Source organism: Gossypium raimondii, chromosome 7, assembly GCF_025698545.1.
Source record: "Gossypium raimondii isolate GPD5lz chromosome 7, ASM2569854v1, whole genome shotgun sequence".
Taxonomy (NCBI): domain Eukaryota; kingdom Viridiplantae; phylum Streptophyta; class Magnoliopsida; order Malvales; family Malvaceae; genus Gossypium; species Gossypium raimondii.
In genome coordinates, this window is record NC_068571.1 from 39,963,428 (window position 1) to 39,985,839 (window position 22,412).

Consider the following 22,412-nt stretch of genomic DNA (forward strand, 5'->3'; position numbering starts at 1 on the left):
GCTTTTGGTGGTGGACAAGATGGATAATGGAGGACTTCATTGTTGGGCTCCAATTGGCATATGAGGACGAATGTCAACTATTGGGATGTCAATTTTGGTCTTGCACTTAAGAAAGCTAGGCATGTTCATCCAATTCCGTCTCAAAGAAAAATTAAAAAAGCAAAGAATTTTAATGCGCACGCTTGGTTTGGAAAACACTATCATGTGATTGCTGTCTCAACTCCACTGTAGTTGGTTTCTTTGTCATCTTTTAATGCCGTAAAAAGATCAAGATCTAGAAAAAAAGCCTAATGGATTTAATAACAAAATATACAGCTGTATAGGTGCCGAGCTCTCAACAAATCAAATTTATTTTCGATTAAGATTTTATCTCTCAACTTTAATAAGAGTCTTCACGATAAGTTTATAAAATAAAAACACCTCGAAATACTTAAGCAAACAAAACCGATGCTCTATTTATCTTTTTCATAGTTAAACTAAATATATATGGAATGATTTACCTTCATTATCTAAAGAGAAAGACAATGTATATATATATAAGGTACTAGGATAGGATTGTTGGTAAACATCAAAGTATCTTTAACAACCAAATAAGACCATTAACTGCAGAGTTCAATGAGGATTAGCCGAAACGGAATTTGATCGAGGCAAAGAAGCAGAAGAGTTGATAAACTCGATGCAGTCCTCGACGGCAGCAGTTCTATGAGAATCAACAGGTGTTACAAATGGCTTTGATCTTCCAGATGAAGAAGAAACCTTAGGAGATTGCCTGATTTTCATGGACACAACATGTAAACCTCTGGCTAATTTACCACCAAGATGCTTCAGAAACCTTACCGGTGAAATTTTCGATGTTTTACATCGCATGAAACCGTAACTCCGGGGCCTCGGAACCCCTTTATTCCCTGCAGCACTGGTATTAGACTTGTGTATGATAGTACTACCAGTTGCCTTGTTTCCCGTTTTCTGACTCACTTTAATTGACATCTTCAGCAGTCAGCTGACCTTTGAGAGAGAATATATATATATATATAAGAGATGGGGGAGTTGCAGTGAAAGCAATGGAGAGAAAATGGAGGTGTGGGTTAAGGAATATAAAAGGAGAGATTGCTGAAACAGTGAACCCAAAAAAGGTCAAGGTAAAGAAAGAGAAACAGTGAATTAAAAAAAGTAACAAAATAAAATCTGACCCCAAGACTTCAATACTGAAGTGGTTTTTGTAATCAAAACCAAATCATGGACTTACCATGGGGTAACTTTTCTTGAAAGGGATACTATCGGTAGTTTGCTTTTTCTTTTGTCTTTTTTTAAACGTACCCTGCAATGGATGATGAGGAATGATTAAAAGGAAAAGAAGCAAGATTGAAGGTGTTTGAAGTAAGTAGCTCTTATGTCCATTTCTTTCTAAAACAAACTTAAAATCCACCTGCATTACGTGTATATAGTGGGAATCATGCCTGTTTTTGGTTTACAAAATCATTACATCATGAGTAAGTTAGCAAGATGCCCATGTCTGCAAAGCAACAAATGTTATCATTGTCTGTTTAATTTGGTGGGGACATGGGAGTTCTTATGTACACACGAGTGGGATATTTATCAGCAAAATAATAATAAAAGATGTTGAAAGAAGTTGGCGTGAAGGCTTTAGAAAAAGAGGAAAAGGATAAATAAAACAAATGCATAATCTTAGGGGAGTTTTCTTTGATTTTCCACGGCTCCCTTCAATTGGATTCTATAAAGAGGATGGTCCACAGAGAAAAAAGAAATTGACTAGTGGTGGGTTTGGCTGGACGATTGGGTGCGGTGCGGTGCGTTTAGCTTACTTTTTGTCTCACGCTACAGTTTCGTTACAATATCTAATCTCACCGCCACCGCTGTTTTTACACTAACCTCAGGTAAACACACTGTCCATCCAAACCCACCCTAAGTTTGAGATTTGACTATAAATTTAGTTTCCTTTCAAAAAAGATACGATAACCTTCCGGTAAATCTATTTTGATAAAAAAATTTTAGACTCTTGGAAATGGAACCCTTCAGAACGACATCCCTTGATAATTTGCTTGGATGCAAGGGTTGTTTGAGGGATTTATCCTCACAAATCACGACCATGGTTCAATAAATTAAACTGCATCTCAATCTTTCAAAGCACAAATAGAATAGGAGTTTCCAATATTCACATTCTTGTGTACAATCATTTTTTTGTAATAAGCAAAACCTGCCCTTCATATCATGACTAATGATATTAATCAAAGACTGCCCTAACTTCTTCAAAATCCTTAAAACACAGGTGAGTTAGTTAAGATCACCTTCCAAATTATACCAATGCCTACTTTTCCAAAGCCCACCCCTACCTCTTCCCTTTCATTAATTTTCTATTATCTTTTTTGTCAATACTTAGCACAAAGTAGATACATTTTGAAGTGAAAATATAGCTTCTGCAAAAGCAAATTTTTCCCTACTTTCTTTGGATAATATTAACTACTACTTATCCATAATAATAATTAATATTATAAATAAAATGTTATTATAAAGATCATTTTATAACTATTCCTTTTCAATTCTTTGTATTATTTTAACTAGCCAAATAATATAATGGTATTGTTCATTTACTTTGTTGACACCATTTTTTTTGATAAAATGGGGTCGACTTGGATTTTGAAAACAAAAACGAAAACGAAAACGGGAGTCGCCACCAATCTTTTTTCGATGAGGTGTGATCGAGTCACCTCGAAGAGTGGTTGTTTTTCATAAACGATTTAATTTTTATTAAAACGATTTTGGTCTACAAAATTCAGAAAAATAGGTTCAGGAGTCGGTTGCGCACGAGGAAGGATTAGCACCCTCGATACGCCCAAAATTGGTACCTAATTGATTAGGTAGTGTCTTAGTGTCGAAAATTGAAAACTTTGAAGAGTTTTAAAAATACGATCCTTAAAAGAAACTCTGATAACATGAACTGAAATATAAGATTCTCTTATTCCGAAGGAATATCACATCCAGCACGTTAGGACACGATACTTTAAACCATCGAAACCAAGATCACCTTATAGTTTAACGAAACCATACTTTGAAGTTTTAAGAGGATATTTGGCTATTTAGTCGAACAAGAAATCGAAACCCAGCACGTTAGGACACGTTTTCTCGAATTTCCAAACGCAAATTATTGCCTTATTTAGAAAATCTTAAAAGGATATTTGGCTATTTGGTCGAACGAGAAATCGAAACTCAGCACGTTAAGGCACGTTTTCTCGAATTTCCAAACGCAAAATATTGCCTTATTTAGAAAATCTTAAAAGGATATTTGGCTATTTGGTCGAACGAGAAACCGAAACCCAGCACGTTAGGGCACATTTTCTCGAATTTCCAAACGCGAAATATTGCCTTATTTATAAAATCTTTTCTTTTTATGTATGGTAAAATATGTATAGCAAAACAATAATGAATATGATGGTGTAAAAATAACACGAGTAATAGCAACGAAAATAAGATAATAAAAGGGACCAATCAATAACATACAAAGTGGCAAGTACATAGGCAAATAAAAGTTGAATCCTTCTTTCTAAATAATAATGAAAATGTAAATAAATAAATAACGAATAGATGTAAAAAACATATATACATGAATGTACACAAAATTATGAAAATATGAAAAATCTATGTATGTATACATATTTTAAAATTATCAAATATAAAAACATGTGTAAAGATGTATATATATATGTACATGTATATAAAAATTATGAAATGTCTAAAATATAAGAGTATGTGTATACATGTATATTTATAATAATAATAATAATAATAATAATAATAAAGTACGTATGTATATGTTGTAGAAATATATGCATGTATATATATGTATGCTTTGAAATTATAAAATATGAAAAAACATTTAGATGTATGTATATGTATGAGTTATAAAATATACATGCATGTATATACATGTTTTATAAAAACGTATGTACATATATAAGTGCACACATATATGTATATATATAAAGTATATAAATAATATATAAGTATGTATATATATATAATAAATTAAAAATATGTACGTATGTGTATATATATATAGATATATAACAAAATGTATGTATGTACATATATACGACAAAATTTGAAATTAAAATGACATAAATCATAACAATAATAATAATAATAATAATAATAACAATAATGTAATATAATAGTAATAATAATATTAAAATAATTAATTTAATGATAAAATAACTCTAATAACACATATGGGATTAAATTGGAAACCAAACTAAATTTTGGGGATGAAATTGTAAATAAATAAAGAAAGGATTGCTAGTGATCTAAATGAAACGCGCTCAAAACTAAAGGGACCTATTGTGAAATATTCCCCAACTCGAAACGCAGCGTTTTAATCGAGGGACTGCACATGGGTCAAGGACCATACTGAAACAGAAACAAAATTCGCGGCCCAAAAAAAGAAAAACCAAAAGACCGCGTTGAGGTAAACCGCAAAGGGGAAGGGATCTATAGCGCAAATATCCCGCTAAGGGAAAACACGCGGATCCCCTTCCTGGAGGGTCGGGTTGCGGGTCATACGCCAAAACGGCGTCGTTTTGGCCATTGATGCTAAGGCCCAAAACGGCGCCGTTTTGTATCTAATATAAATACCAAAAAAAAAAAAAGAAAGAAAACAATTTACTTCATTTTTCAGAAAAAAAGAAAAAAAACAGAGAGCTCAGCCTCTCTCTCTCTCTCTCTCTCGCAGGCTTCTAGCTCCGGCCAAGGACCCAGCCATCGGCCACCGTGTCTCCGTTGCGTCGCCGCCTCACCGGCCGCAGTATGCGGTGGCCGGAAAGTTCAAAGGTAAGATTTTTTTTTTGTATATATATATGTAAACTGTTTTTTTTTTAAAGATAAAACAAATATAGATGTATATATCTATTTCGAAAGAGGAAAATAATGAAAAACTCAAGCAATAAAATAAAAATAAAAATAAATAAATAGGAAAAGAAAAAAGCTTAAGAATAGAATAACAAAAAATCACCTCTGATCTGTTTTCTGCTTTTTATTTTTTCTATTAATGTTTGTAAAAAAATGAAGAAGCCCCCCTTTTCTTATTATTTAGTATGCAAAAAAATGAAAATAAAATAAAATAAAAAAGGATCCGAACAAGAAAGTAAGGAAACCTCTCAAATCTGCTCTATTTTTTTATTTCCTGTTCGTAAAAAAAGGAAGAAGAACTAAACAAGCATCTGATTTTGGCTTTATAGCCGAAATACAAAACTATTTTTCTCTATATTTTTTGTTTGCCATTTTGTTTTCTGTCGTTTTGTCTTCTCTTTTTTGTTGTCTTCTTCTTGCGTGTTACAGATGGTAGCAGACACGTGGGTAGCAGCGCTTGGGGAGCGGAGGCGGTGGCCAGGGGACGTGCATGAGGCTGGCAGAGGCGGACCTAGGTGCGGCGCACCTAGGGTTTCTGCCTCTCATTTTTTGCTGAAAATTTGTTTAAGTTTTGTGGGCTTGCTGGGCTAAGGTTTAGTAGTATTTGGGTTTGGGTTTTGTTTTGGATATTGGGTTTTGGGGGGTATTGGGCAAATTTGGGCTTGTACATACTTCATTCAACCAAATCTGGTCAAACTACTTAATGCTTATTGAGCAAAATGCAGGCATTATCCTGTTCAGGTTCAAAGGGACTTTCTCAGCCTCATCTGCCAGCTTCATGGTCGAATGCCATGAACTAAATGCAGATACAGGCACCCCTGGTGCGTTTTGCATCAATATATAACATCAAAACCATAAATAAAACGTGCATTGAAGTTCTAGTGGCATAAATTATCTGCTCATTTTTTCTTTAAAAGAAAAAAAGAATATTTTAAAGGATTTCACTTACTTTACCATGGATTCATTTCATTTGTAATCACAGGATTACTTCAATTACTAGAGTAATATTTTCGGTGCATATAATACCTTCCAGAATTTCAATAAACAAGAACCCCGATGTACTGACTGATAAGTTGTAAAAGTAGCATTTTTTAATCTCATTCTGAATGCATTTTTGGATGATTAATTATGTAAATTAGTGAATTTGATGCTCCTAATCCTTTAAATTTTTGTTTCTATACTTAGGAGAGCATTTGGGAGCAAAAGGAGCGAAAAACGAGCTAAAATCGGATAAATAGAGTTGTTTCCAAGATCCACATGGCCTGGGCATTTCCACACGAGCTGGCCACAAGCCCGTGTGAGCGACACGTGCCAACCCATGTGCCGCCTTGTCGATATCGCTCCCTGTTTCCCAAACACGCAGAAAAATTCAATTTTTAGGCTTTTTGAGCATTCTAAAGTCTATAATTATCAATTATAAGAAGATCTAAGAGAGCACTCAGAGAAGATTGAAGAAATCACTCGAAGAATGCCATCAGAATCAACTCAGAAGTGGATCTCCTTCAAGATTGAAGATCTCCATTTAATTTCCTTAGAAGTTTTATTGAGTTTTTTTATGTCTTATTGTTATACTAACTTTGAGATGTTTTCATTCCAGATTATGAACTAAACTCCCTAGATACCTAAGGAAGAGGAAACCTATGATGAATCTTATTATTTGATTTCTGATTTACATGATAAATACTTGATTCTTGTTCTCAATTATGTATGCTTATTTCGTGTTTTAATATTTTTTGGATATTAATTCATGTTTAATATGCTTATTCCAGTAGAGCAAAAGTCCCTATTTAAGAGTAGGTCTAGCATAATTGAGTGGAGTTGCATGCAATCCTAGAAATAGAACGACATAAATCTACCAGACTGGAGTCAAATCTAATAGGGGAATCCATAGATCGAGTTAATGCGACGATAGGAGTTTTAATTAGAAAGAGATTTCAATTAATCAACCTAGAGTCAGTTGTTCTTACTCTCGAAAGAGATATTAACATAATTTAGGGATTTTTACGGATCAAGACACAAGTGAATAAATCGTTTAATTTAGATTCAGAATAATAGGTGAAGTCTAGGTGGATTCTTTCTTGGGTATTGTCTTTCTCTTTGGTTATCTTTGATTATTTCTTATTTCATTTTCTGTTGCGTTCTTAGTTAAATTAGATTAGTAAAATTTAGATTAAAAACAATCATCCCAATTTATCAACTAAATAATAGAAAAACGATAATTACTAGTACTTTTAGTCCTCGTGGATATGATATTCCCTACTTACCATAGCTATACTATTGTTCGATAGGTGCGCTTGCCTTTGTCATAATTATAGTTAGTTTAGTGACCATCACTAACCTTCACCTACCAGAGGAGGTGACATAATTAGTTGGTACGTAGATTTTTCTATCGATTTCACCATGTTGCTCACCGCTAATAGTTTTCTTAGCAGCCAAGAATTCAACGCCCATAGCATCCATCTCCTGGTTGCACAGCTTCCTTAGGGCGCCGATAACCATGCTCTTCAGCTTACTTCTGAACATCCTCTATTATCTTCATTGAGCAAAACTTTGGTCCACACATAGAACAAAAACAAGCCACTTTGGCACCTTTAGATAGCAAGGTTGCATCATTGAAGGACATGGCAATCATGGGGTCTAGTGATAAAGCAAATTGGTCCAGCCATCGAAACCCAAACATTGCCTTACTTAATGCATCATCCCTGGCCGGAACATGCGGATGACCTTTGGCTACATCAGCAGTATGAGCAGCTATCTTATATGTTATTACTCTAACCTTCTCATCATCATCTCTATTTGGCAACCTAAGGTGCTCCATTGGAATCGCTTAACAAAGAAGTGTTGTGCCAAGAGCCCCGATGTTGGCTGCACCAATTGCAAAAGTGATATGGCCATCTCTAGTTAGATGGACCTTTCGAAAGGGAACCTTGAGTACATGGCCAGATTGTACCTGAATAACTTTCCTAAAAGATTGACCATGCATCAAAATTTAAAAAAACTATGTCAAAAAAAGGGGGAAAGAAAACAGAACAAGCAAGATACGTATATATTAACCACATTAACATGCATTCCTTTGAGCTATTTGGGAAACATTCTTAAAAGGTTGGAAATGGCATAAAATAAGGGGATATGGGATCGATGGTATGCTACCACTGTTTGCTTCTCTCCAAACTGGTTGTTGAAGGATCAAAAGTTAATGTGGCTTTAGGTCCAAAACTCATAGCAGAGAGACATATTTCCTTCTTACAAGCATTTGAAATTCGTCCGACCACATCAAATCCAGGAAAAAAGGTTGTACTAGGAAACTTTGTAGGAGAATAACAATGGCCATTCTTACTGACAATAAATGTGAAACTAGCATGCACCGAAGCCACAACTGAATTGAGCCAGCATTTGAAAATCAAAATTAATAAGAAAAAAGCTCAAAAATCTACAATATTTGGCCCATTAATATAATAATCAGAAAGAATCTTTAACATCAAATTCTTCAAGCGTTTCAATGTCCACCACCGAAGAAGAAATCACAAGGTGAAGCACAGAGGGAGCCCTCAAAGAATTGTTACTTTTTGTCGTCCGATCTTGATGCTCTTTTCACTATTCATGCCAAACTTGAAGCTTAGTGGTTCAAGGACTTGATTCTTATTATTTATCTTGAATACTTGTTATGAAATAAATAAATTTAACATTTCTTATATACATTAAAAATTAGAGGGAGAAGGTGACAGGTTTGAACCCTAAATCTTGGTCTTTGGAGTGCTAATAAGAGTATTAACCCTTGTTTCCTTTTACTGTTAGCAGTTAATGATTATGTATATGATTCATGAATGCTAGAGTTTTTTTTTGTCAATGAGAAACTTTCATATATGAGAGAGATTTACAAACATTAAAAACCAAACTCGGTATAAGTGAACAAGAGAAAAAGCTCGAAACAAGACAAAGTTTCTATCTAGCTCAATGAAAATGAATGAGAGCCAATGCTTCTAATAGCCAATAAAACTAAAGCTCGAGTGGGGTAACATAAGATAATCAAACACTTGAATCAAGTCTCCACCATTAAACATCAAAATGGAGCTAAGGATGACTCAGCCATTACAATGGTAGACAACCAATACAAAACAAGGCCCTAATAACCAATAAACCTAAAGCTCGAGTGGGACAACATAAGACAATCAAACGCTTGAATCAAGTCTCCACCATCAAACATCGAAAGGGAGCTAAGGATGACTTAACTATTATAATGGTAGACAACCATCAAGATAAATGATCACCTTAATGCGATGAATTCTTTCCTAACGTTATCACTCCCATAGTGATGGAATCTTCAATACTTAACCTAAAAAAACAAATGTGTGAAGCCTCGAAAATGATCAAACAAAACACAAGCTCGTCGACTAATTTCCATCATCAACAGTTCCAAAGGATCAATCTTTGTGTTTGAGCAAAAGACACAGTCCTCAAAAAGGTCAAGCATAAAGCCGACACTAGAATGACAACCATTATCGAGGAAGGCAGAAGACTATCCCTAGTCCAAAACATATTATTCCAAAGATCCTCATCACACTAGAAAATTAACCGATCATCGACTGATGGAATGACAAAGGTGGCAAGTGTGGGTGGTGATCAACTATTCAACAGCTAAGTTGTTAGCTGTTGAAAAGGCTTTTCAAGCTCGAGAGCTCTTTGTTAAAAGGTGGATTGTTGAAAATGGTCGAAAAGATTATTGTTGAAGTTTTTAAAATGCCAATGGTGGAGATAGATGGCACAAAAGGAGGGGGTTGTGGGAGGAAAAAGGGTGGGATTGAATTGGCGTTTGTATACCAGAGCTCAAGAGTGTTGTCTAAAAACTAAAATAGGGGTTGCTCATAGAGGATCAAGGATGAAGGGTAGCAATGATAGTGGAGAAAGGTTAGGAAATGGCGAGAGCAATGTAGGGTTAGACTTAGGTAAGGAGCGACGATGAAGGAAAAAAACCACTAGGACGCAAGCTGAACAACAAGGGTGAAGCAAGGTTAATGGAGAGATTTTAAGGGCGGTGAAGGGGGAAGCTAGGCGATGGTAAAGAAGAGATGGTTCATAGGGATTGCAAAATAAAAGAGAGAGCATAGATGTGCTCCACCACACACAACTTTAGTTTCAAAGAAAAGTAATCCATGAATGCTTGAGTTTAAGTTTTAAAATGAATGGATTTAAATTTATTATATATTTAAGAAGTTATATTTCATATTTATATCTAAATACTTATTGATAATTTGTAGCAGATTTCATGTAAAAGCATTTGGAAAATGCTCATGAAGATACCCTGAACTATTTGGTTGAGCATTGTGGGAATCTTTGGGGGTATTGTGGCTTCTCAGGAAATGAAATTAGCTAGAAATGCTGTAATTTGAAGTTATAAAAAGAATTATCACCATTCAAGGCCTCTGTTAGAGCAAGGCAAAGTACAAACTCATTGTGAATTTGGCTAACCATAGAGAAAATAATGTTAGCATTTTCTTATATGAATTTTTAATTCAAATTGTAATTACGAATCACGATTTAAACAATATTTAAGCAGTGGAAAGATCAAACAGAAATACCTCCAGCCATTTTCTGAGCAAAATGTCAAAATTTAGATTATGTAACACCACTTGTCAAGCGCATCAACCAACCAACGAAGGCGTTGTATTTATCTTTATGAAAACATGAAATTTGAAAGACATAAAATAGCTAAAGCCTTCTAAGCACTCGAAAACCTCACTAGATGGAATTATTTTCTAAAAATGTATTTTTGATGCTTGGGGAAAATGTATTTTTGATGCTTAAGGACTTTAAGCTTGGGGTATTTATAGTGGTAGCTCCGCATCAAAAGCCACCATCCCACTATCCACATGCACCCACTACCACACAACAAAGTAATGGGCAACAAAATGGGAATGGGCAGCAAACGTGAGGTTAAACCCATGAACCATACACGTCTAACATTCTCCCACTTGGTTCGTATTGCCCATGAAAACTTAAAGTCAAAGCATAATACATGAATCATGGCTATATTTTCTCTTAGAATTTGAGTAGTATCTTCGATGTATCACAATATATCATGTCTCAACACTTTAGCCTAAATTTCTTAATAAATAAACCTAATGTTTATTCTAGGTCCAAACTTTAGTGACATTTCTCGAAACAATCAAATTAATGTGCACACAAAATATGAGAAACATCAAACTTAATAGAGTTTCATTATAATAATTCTTATAACAAAAATTTACAATGTGGGAACAAGTCCCATAGTGACAACATGATCCTTAAATCTATGTGGTGACATGCATTTAGTCAAAGGATCAACTAACATTTGCTCAGTGTTAATGTGCTTAATGACCACTTTCTTTTCTCTAAAACGTTCCCTTATGGCTAAATACTTAATGTCGACATGTTTACTTTGACTTCGACTTTTGTTATTTTTAGCCATAAAAAAGCAGTTGAATTGTCACAATATATCATCAATGGCTTAGAAATTGAATCCACAAGTCTAAGCCCAAATATGAAACTCTTCAACCATACTCCATGTGAGGTAGCCTCAAAACATGAAAGGAACTCAGCCTCCACAGTGGAAGTAGCAATTAAAGACTGTTTGACGCTCCTCCAAGATATAGCTCTGCCAGCAAACATAAATATGTAACCTGATGTTGATTTAGGTGAATCAACACAGCCGAAAAAGTCTGAATTAGAGTAGCCAATCACCTCTAAATTGTCTGTTCGTTTGTATGTAAGTATGTAGTCCTTTGTCCCTTTAAGATATCTCAAAACTTTCTTTACAGCTCTCCAATGGTCAATACCTGGATTACTCTGATAACTCCCTAACATTCCAACTGCAAATGCAATGTCAGGTCTTGTACAAACTTGAGCATACATCAGGCCTCCAACAATAGAAGTATATGGAATGTTCTTCATTTCCTCCCTCTCAAATTCGTTCTTCGGGTATTGGTTCAAATTGAACTTATCACCCTTCACGATAGGAGCAACACTCGGTGAACAATCTTTCATCTAAAATCTTTCTAAAATTTTGTTGATATAGGTTTCTTAAGATAGATCTAAGATACCACGATGTCTATCACGATCAATCTTAATGCCAATGATATAAGACGCGTTACCCATATCTTTCATATCAAAATTTTTAGAAATAAATTGTTTCACCTCATGTAGTATACCCCTGTCATTTGTTGCAAGTAAAATTTCGTCCACATATAGAATAAGGAAAAAAAATTTACTCTCATTGACCTTTTGGTATGTGTATTTATCTTTGACATTCTCGACAAAACTAAACGAAGAGACAACTTCATGGAACTTTAAATACCACTATCAAGAGGCTTGTTTCAATCCATATATGGACTTCTTTATTTTGCATACCAAGTGCTCACCATCACTAGAAGAGAATCCTTCAGGTTATTTCATGTATACCTTTTCCTTTATGTCACCATTGAGAAAGGTGGTTTTCACATCCATTTGTTGCAACTCAAGGTCAAAATGAGCTACTAATGCTAACAAAATGCATAAGAAACCTTTCTTAGATATAAGAATGAAAGTCTCAGTATAATCGATTCCTTCTCGCTGAGTGAATCCTTTCACAACGAGTCTAGCTTTATATCTTTCTATGTTGCCCATTGAGTCTCTTTTTGTTTTAAAGACCTATTTATATCCAATGGCTTTTACGCCTTTAGGCAATGGAAAAAGATCCCAAACATCATTACTTTTCATGGAATTCATCTCTTCTTTCATAGCATTGTACCACAATTCTGACTCTTTGCAACTCATGGCTTGTGAAAATGACTCAAGATCATTTTTAGCTCCAATATTATAATCAGACTCTTGCAAATACACAATATAGTCACTAGAAATTTTTTATTTCCTTTCTCTAGTAGATCTCCTCAATGTTGAACCAACATTTTCTTGTGGATCATGCTGTTCAACTGATTGTTTAATAATTTCCAAATTTTTTGAACAATTTGGTCTACTGGAGTATTTTCAACGGCTTGTGGATTTTCATTTATTGGTTGTTCAACACCCGATTGAGCTTGAAGGGTGTTTTATATAATAACCAATCTCTTGTCTAAGGTGGAAGGTGGAAGGTTGACCTACAAGAATCGTATCCCGAGACAAGTCACTCCAACTGGTTGAGTCATTCTCAAGAAATTTTACATTTCTTTATTCCACAATTCTAGTATGGATATGTATCTCACAAGTTTCACGATTAGAAAGATTTTTGGTATGGATATGTATCTCATGATTCTCGACCGGAAAGAACACTGGCCTAAAACTAAGATGAAATTTAGTGAAGCATGGATCTTGTCATGCTTTGTAGGTTTATGAAAGGTGATTTGATGATAATGGAGGAAATTGGGAAAGGAAAGAACTTGAAAGGCAATTAAACGAATTTTGAAAGAACAAAGAAATGCAAATGGAAGCAACAGAATGCTCACACCCAAATTGGAAGAAAAAGAGTAATTTCTCTTAAATTCCAAATGAAAATCAAAGATGTAAAATTCAATGTGTCTTTTCTAAGTACATTAAAGCCCTATTTATATACATTATATTTATTAATTTTGGCTTTAACCACTTCAACATATGATTAAAAAAAATTAAAATCATTTTTTTTTCTATTTTTGGCTTTTACAAAGTCAAAAGAATCTGATGAGTCCTTGGCTTTTCCATATTTTTATTCGACCTCACTTTATTGATTATGTTTCAATTTGGTCCTTTTTTGCTCGCTTTTTACTCATAGCATCCCAATTGCATCCTTGACAAGATTAAAACATAAAAGCACTAATTCAGCAGGGATCAATTAAAAAATTAACCGAATTAAACACAAAAAGTCATACAAATTAACCAGTTATCAATTACCTTCGTAAGATATTTGTGATCCCTTCAAGATAACTCCATTCTCCTAATTCTACCCCTTTTTATCTCATGGTCACCATTGTATATTTTGCAATGAAAATGACCATTACTTATAGCAATAATGATAAAATCATTTCTCTCAGCAAATGACTCATAACCATGTTTCATTTTCATAATCCATGTTAATGAGAGGATATCATTTATTAATTTTATTAAGCTATGACTCCACTATCATGAGTGAAGTCATGTCATGCCAAAAACCTTGTGGATTCACAAAAGCGCACCTTAAAAGACCTTAGTTCATTAGCCCACATATCGTGCCAAAATCTCACTTGCCTCCCATCTCCAATTTTCCACCTTACATTCTATCGCAATGTGCTCTACACAATTGCTAATGATTGCCAAGCATACGAACAATTAACTCGTTTTATAATTATCCAACAATACTCGTGCATTTTATACTTCCCTTGCAAGACTCAGACCCACAAATCCTCTTCCTGATTTAAAAGACCCATAACCAGTTTCAACAAAAAAGACTCATTTTGTAACCTTAGATTTCGCAACCCCATCCCTCCATCAGCAACAGTTCGACAATAGGTATCCCATCTACCAAGCGGAATCTGTTGGTTCTCAACTATCGATCCCCAAATAAAGCCTCACACCACCTATTCTATCTTCTTAACAATACCCATATGAAGCAAGATAGTTTGTATAAAATAACTAGGAACCATAAGAAGCACAGACTTAGCAAGGGTCACCCATCCCACCCTTGACAACAATTTTGAATCAAAACTATTGATTTTACCTCATATTTTATCCAATAGAAACGTAAGCGTACCCTTGGTTATCCTTTTGTAGAGATAAATTTATCATATTTCTTTCTTTTCTTTTTTTTATTGAAATATTCATTTTGATTATTATTATTTTTTATATGATTCCTACGGCTACTCATAACCCTTAAACCTTTAAATGGGATAAATAGAAGAATAATATGTGCTTAAGTGCTCCAAACCATATTTTTTTATTGTTGCAATAGTAACGGTAGCAATTGAGTTAACATATGCATAAATTTATGGCAAAAATAACTATTTTGGCCCTCCAACTTTACAAAAAAGAAAGTCATTTTAGCCCTTGAATTTGCATTTTTTTTTTCAAATCACCCCATACTGGATGGAAATGTTAACATTTTTTAACTTTGCTAACATGGCATACATGTGGACTGTCATGTGGATGACATGTTAGCATTTATTTAATTTTTTTAAAATTTAAAAAATAGTAAAAATATTTTTATACTTTTTTAATAATTTTAATTTTTAAAAATAAAATTTTGAATTTTTTTGAATTTTAAAAATTTTAAAAAATTAATTAAATATTAACGTGTCATCCACATGGCAATCGACGTGTATGTCATGTTACCAAAGTTAAAAAAAGTCAAACTTTTCCATCCATTTTGGATGATTTAGCACAAAATGCAAGTTTAAGGGCTAAAAACAGTGAAAAAATAAATGCAGGGCTAAAATAACTTTTTATGTAAAGTTGGAGGGTCAAAAAAGTCATTAACCTAAATTTATTACCTAGAGCTATTTTTTAAACATTTGATTATATATAAATATATATAATTAATGCATTCTATTGAATATAATAAAAATAATATATTAAATATAATATTTAAAAACAATAATTAAATCAAATAAATACAAGAATAAAACATACTTAAGCACACTTCAATCCAAGTCTTCCTTATTGTTGAAACAATAATTTTACCAACTTAAGATGTGTTTGATAAATCATTAAAATCTTTATTTTCAATAAAATAAACAAATAATTTTAACATTTAATATTTTAAATGTATTTGATAATTATTTTAATTTTTAATTAATATAATTTTTTTAAAAGTGTTGAATAAGATAAGTATATAGGTACATACTTATCACTTAATGTAGAAAATATTAGGTTGATTTTTATTTTATTAAAATAAAAATAAATTATATTTTTAAAATGAGATATTCAAATTGCAATATTTATTTATCCAAAACTATCTAAAATAATATAAAATATTATATTAATAAGATTCAAAATAAGAAATAAATAATTTCTTAAATATATGTATTTACTTTCATCAAGCAACATAATTATATTCAGTATTTATATTTACTAATTTACCAAATAATTTTTGATATGAATTCAATACTTTTCAAATTCAATATTAAAAATTCAGTATTTAATTTTTTAAATTTATCATATACCTTTAATGAATTTATATATGCATTTGTTATTTAGTGCTATTTTTTAAGAAAATATAATTAATGCATTCTATTGAATTTAATAAATATAATATTAAAACAATAATTAGATAAATTTTACATTGATGCTTATAAATATCCTTGATTTTAAAAAAATGTGGGGATTTCAATGCTAATTATCTGCCTTGAAAGAGTTGACTTCCAAAGCATCTCTAGGCTTATGGGCATTTCATTTTTCTTACAAAACCCAAAGCAGTTCTTGAACTCTATTCTCAAAGTATCCCATGTAATACAACAAAGGTCATGCAATTTTCTATAAATTTAGAATTTATTATTTTATTTTTATTTTAAGAATTTAATCTTATATTTTAGATTTTAAAATTCAAGTCCAATTGTAAGTATGAAATTTTAAAATAAAAAAATACTCACTTGACAACAATGTACCTAAAAAATAACGTTGTAATGAAACTCAATTTAATAAAATAATTTGAAAAGTATTAAAAGTTAGACCTGAATTTTGAAATCTAAAAATAAAGAGACTAAATTCTTAAAAATAAAAAAATACAAAAACTAAATTTTATTTTACAAAAATGCAAGAAGTTACAGCATAGAACAAATCTCCTATGTTCCTCCAATAAAATTAATAATTAATACACTAAATTATTGCACACTCCAATTACTAGGTTATTCACTCAATTTTAAAAATTTTCGAGTTAACCACTTCTATGTTAAATTATTAAAAGAATGTTAAAAGTGAATTCTTTTTATTAACATAATAATAAAATTGACCCACTATTGTTTATAGGTTCTATTATTTAGTCCTAATTTTCTTTTAAAATTTAATAAATTTAACCTCAACTTTACACATTCTGTCTATTCTAAAAAAAAATTAAAATGAAAAAATACATAAAAAAATTATAAGAAATAAGAAATATATATAATTTAAAATTTGCGCAAATCATCAAACAGGCCAAAAATATTTGTTATTTTATTAAGAAGAAAGAAAAAGCAACCAAATTACATAAAAACTGGCCTAGCTGAAGCTAAATCATCAAATCATCATCATGTAGGAAACCAAAACACGGAGGAGTAAAGTCAGTGGCAATAGTTTCCAATCTATCACCATCTCTATTTCAACCTCCCAACATGGGCATAACAATTTCCAAAGAGCTCCAAGGACAGTGTTGGCTGGCATCAAGACGGTCTAAGCTCAAGGATTATTTGTCGGCCACCCACCTTCGAAGCTTGATCCAATCCATTACAAAACCCAATATTTCTTGCAAAATCCCATTCGAGTCCCTAATGACACCAGCTGAAGTTGTTGTTGCAATTCCAACAGTCATTTTCCATGTTTTCAAAAACACCTTAGTTTCTCATTATTAGTTATCAAATTTGTTTGTGAGATCTAATAAGTTTTTGCAATTGGGTTTTCCAAGGTACGGAAAACCCCCATTAAGGAATCAGGGTTTAAATAGAGAAGGAATAGAATGGCAAGTAATACTAATAGCCATAATGTAGTTTAGTTGGTAGAAATGTAATAAATTAGTAATTGATTGGAATATGTTAAAGAACAAATAAGGAATAATTGAAAATGTCAAATTTACCCTTGTTTTATAAAATAACAATTTAATTTATAAATTATTAAAACTTTATACTAATTCTAAAATATTATTAAAATGTTATTTTAAATAATAATATATTAAAATTATATTAAAATTTCATATTAAAATGATATAATAATAACATATAATATATTTAATAGTATAGTAAAGTATAATAATATTTATGGGTTAGAAATAGGCTATGGATAATTTTAGGCATTAAATTAAAAGAACAAATATAATCAAAATCTATATTGAGATTGTTTAAAAAAAGAAGCCAAGCAATTAATAAAAAAGAAACATAATTTAATTTTTTTATAAAGGTATTAACAAAAATCATGTAAGAGTGTTATAGAAAATTTCATAACCCGAAATTCAACTGGCCTTGTGACCCAGAATTCGACCCATAACTGACATTCTTGCAATCTCACAAGGTGAACACAATGAAATACCTCGCGAGGTAGACATGCAAGTACTCCTCACAATGGAATGCTTCGCAAGGGAGACATGTGAATACTCTTCGCAACTTTGTGAGGCGAGACACACAAACACTTATGATGATAATTTGGTGTGAATCTTGTCAGAAAGACACATATAGGATATGTGTCGAACATAAAGGAGGGTCGTGTCGTCTTGAATTATATGCATGACATCTAATTATCCCTTAACATGTCACAGAAAGAAAATCGTGCCTTATAAATAAAGAAGAACCGCTTCCTAAAGGAGGTAGAAAAACAAACCTTAACCAGAGTAAAAGACATCTCATCCTTCTACTACTAATGAGACCAATCATTTTAATTTCCTTCTTTTTCTTGGTGTCCTCCATTGCCCCAACTTCTGGCCATCTCCAAAAACTCTTTTTTTTTTTTTTTTCTGTTTCAGTTCTATTTTTGCTTTAGGTTTTGGTTACAGTTGAATAATGCTGAACATTTGTTCGGAAATTAGTGAAATCTTGAAGGGTATTTTAAGAATATATCATCTTTGTCTATTCTTTGATAGCATTGAATGGCTATTCTTTGAGTGGGGGTCGAAATAAAAATGGTTGAGTAGAGCCTGGATTCTATTCAATTGAATAGCAGATCCCATGAACCAAATGGAGGAATAAGGAATACTGCCAAATCATGTACTATTCGGCTCGCAACCAAACACACCGGAAGTCAATTGGCCAAGATAAGCAATCTATGCTTCTCAGTGTTTGTGTTCTCGATGCTTATATTTACATCATTGCCATCACTTACCAACCCTCAAATCCTAGTTTAGAGCCAGTTCCATCGTTAACCAAGCTCTTCACTCAAACTTAAAATGCCACTTTCAAAATCGACTGTAACACCTTACACTTGGTGTAAAAGACAAGTAGATGCAAAGCGCCTCACTCATTGCTAAAACAATGCAAACAAACCATCATACAAACATAACTCAAGAAATTTCAAATTTAAAATTTGGTAAAGGATGTTTCATATGCATAAAGGTCAGTATGGATGAAAATCGAACTCAAAATGATCTAAACATGATGTTTCAAGGTCAAAGATAGTTGATAGGAGACCAAGTTGCAAATTATGGGCTAAAATATTAAAATGTAATGTCATGGATATATCCCCTCTTTTCAAATTTATCTTTGAAGTTTTAGGTCTCGAGATTTTAAAACCATGTCGCGAGATATGAGAATGCATGTTCAGACAACTTTTGTTCTTCTTATCTTGAGACTTATTCGTCTTGTCTCAAGACATCAACTCAAAAATACCAAAAAAAAAACCAATTTAAGTCATGCAATCATGCTTCAATAATCCCTAAACAATGTAGACATAAAACCAAAAATATACTAGCAAATTTGACATATAAAAACAAGTCCAAAGCATACAAATCCTTCACCATCGGCGTACTAAATCAAAACTTGACTATATAAGTAAATTCATTAAAAACTAAGCATCCAAATCAAGATCATAAGAGCATCATAGGTGCCAAAAGTACCAAATAAACTGCAATTAAGGCAACATGTCCCAAAACAACAAAAAGAATCATATGACAGTACATGCCCAAAACCCAAAGAGTAGTCCAAAACGACATTACAAAAGAAAAAATTGGCTGAGAGTTTAGAGAGTGATATTGCTCAACTCCGGGAAAATGTTCACAAACCTCTTGAACTTGTATAAAGAACACAAATCCGACTTAGTGGTGCATAACAAATTTCCCATATACCAAATGTTTAAGCTAAAATAAAAGTATGCTAAACAAGGAACATTATATAATCTCATAGCATTATTAAGCAAGAGCTTAAGGTACACTTATAACATAATAACACATATTGCATTAATTAAGATCACTACTTTCCACATTCCATTTCATAGCACCATCGTGTACATAATTGTATTACAATATTGAATCAAGCATCAACATTAAGAACACTTTTCATATCAAGAAGTTCACTAACATTCTTATCAAAGCATTGCTTCAAATAACCGAATTTAAAATTATAAATGAATATACAAATATACAATCAAATCCTCGAGAAATGGTGCATAAGTACTGTAATAAGGTATACTATAACGAAATCTTTGATGCATGTATAATACAACTTATCGAACTTAATCTCCAAGAATGCATAAAGCACTACAAAACAAATCTCTTAAGTGCATTAAATTATAATTAAAATCACTCCTAAATCCATTGAAATGATGCAATTTGATAATGCGAAAAACTATTTTCGCTTCTCATAAACCACACAAAAGCACTCAACCTTTTAATCCAAACTTTCCAACTCTGAAATCTAATGTTTCACCTAAGATTTAAAAAGTTAAAAACATCTTAAATCTCTCTTAAAAACAACTAATTTAGATATAAAACTTCTTAACTCTAGAAATCACTCTAACATCATCAACTTAAATATTAACCAAAAATATTAAACGCAAATTTTAATATTTTATGTTGAACCTAATAAAAAATCCAATATTCAAAATAAATAAATACAAGCTTAAATAATAAGTTAATAAAATTTACTATATCCCCGACTATTAAAGCAATATGATTCTCTTCCTCAAGTTCAAAAACAAATGAAGACACCCATAAGATTTGAGTTCATATATGGGTGTTAGACTTTCATGAAAAGCATATATTAAGATTAGGTTTTCCATATGATTCAAATTTTATTTAAAAGAATTTGGCATTCATGGATGTTGACGTCTTTCTGTATTTATAGAATTAAATTCTTTATGATTCCACTTTATTACTTTTCACTCATTAATATTCCATACTTGTTTAATCATCATTCACAAGTTGATTTTTACATTTAATAGATGGATCTTATATGAGTCATATACATTTAAATGATGATAATTATATATAAATATTAATAAATAAATAAAAAGTAACGAAGCGAATCTTAACCCAACCTTTTTGGTCAAATTTTAATGCATTAAACTAAGAGTTACTTAACACCCATATTTAGTAGGTTAAACTCCTGGTAGATACATTTGTTTCTTTTACAAAGAACTTGAGACCCTAAATTTGAACTCAATGCATTTTTTTTTGTACTTATCAGTAATCTAGGGCTTAAAAAAATGGCAATTGAACTTTGGGAAACATTTTTGAAGATACACATTTTCATAATATCTATATAATTATATATCAGATGCTGCCACGTATCAATGTTTTCTTTCATTCTTTTACATTGTAAAAATGGTTAAATTGTAGTTTAGATCCCTCTATAATGTTTAAATTTATCATTTAATTTCTAACATAAATTTGGTCTCTATATTTTTATAATGTTACTAATTCATCCAAATTAATGGTTAACATTTCGATTAAAATATTACCTGGGCATGTATAATTTGAATGTTTTTGAGAGCCTTAGAAATTGACATGTGGCTTTCCTTCTTGTTTAAGTTTGCGTTGCATTTTTTACATTATAAAGCAATGATCAAATTTCAATTTTAGCTCTTAAACTTTGCTCAACTTGAGATTTAATTTATACAAATTAGTTTCTAACATAGTTTGGTCCCTCTACATATATAATATCATTACTTAGTCTAAATAGTTAATATTGATAGCTATTTCAATCAAAATGTTGACGCTTATTTTTTCTTAAAAGCACTATTTCAAGTTCGAATGGTGTTTTTAAGGAAAAGAATCTAATAAGTATTTACAACGTTTTTTATATTGTTACGTGATTGTCGGTGATTTTTTTTTGTAAATTTCAAAATGTCACACCATATAATTTAATAGAAGAATTTTAATGATGATAACAATTGGATCCGAATTTTAAATCCAAGAAATAGATAGACTAATTTTTAAAAATACAAGTAGGTAACTATATTTTAAATGTACGAGATGTATAGAGACTTAAACATATTTATTTAGATACAAAATAAAAATTAGAAAATTTTAAGTACTAACAATAAATATTGAATATATCGTATTCTCGAAGAAATAACGTGAATTTAAATCTTAAAATTATTTAAGTATAATAAAAACTTAAAAATATATTTAAATAAAATAATAATGCTATTTAAAAAATTAATGTAGCCAATCTATTTAATAAGCTATTTTAGGGTATTAAACACTTTATTGTGAAAAGAGGAGAAAGGTCCCTAGTGAGGGGTTGGGTTTAGATGACTTATAAAAATTTAATGTTATCTTTTGCATTATTTGTTTGATTTCTTTACAATAGATCCATTATTTTGTCCCTGAATTTTGATTTTATGTGATTATTCAGCACATAAATTTAGTGTACTAAAACAAATTGCCATCATTTCATTAGATTACAACTAATATTTTAAGGCCC

General features: G+C 31.7%; 1 protein-coding gene and 1 long non-coding RNA gene across 2 annotated transcripts; one reads left to right on the forward strand and one right to left on the reverse strand.

Moving 5' to 3' along the window:
- Window positions 1–430: 430 nt before the first annotated feature.
- Window positions 431–1,335, reverse strand: LOC105761883 (josephin-like protein). The gene has a single exon (XM_012579831.2). The coding sequence runs from the start codon at window positions 985–987 to the stop codon at window positions 613–615; it is 375 nt and encodes a 124-aa protein (XP_012435285.1). The 5' UTR covers window positions 988–1,335; the 3' UTR covers window positions 431–612.
- A 3,106-nt stretch (window positions 1,336–4,441) lies between these two features.
- Window positions 4,442–6,621, forward strand: LOC128042330 (uncharacterized). Its single transcript, XR_008197549.1, has 2 exons — window positions 4,442–4,842; window positions 5,350–6,621. It is a non-coding gene; the product is annotated as an uncharacterized LOC128042330 (long non-coding RNA).
- Window positions 6,622–22,412: the final 15,791 nt, after the last annotated feature.

Coding starts and splice junctions, on each gene's coding strand:
- LOC105761883 (XM_012579831.2), bottom strand. CDS start 987: ATGTCAATTAAAGTGAGTCAGAAAACGGGAAACAAGGCAACTGGTAGT.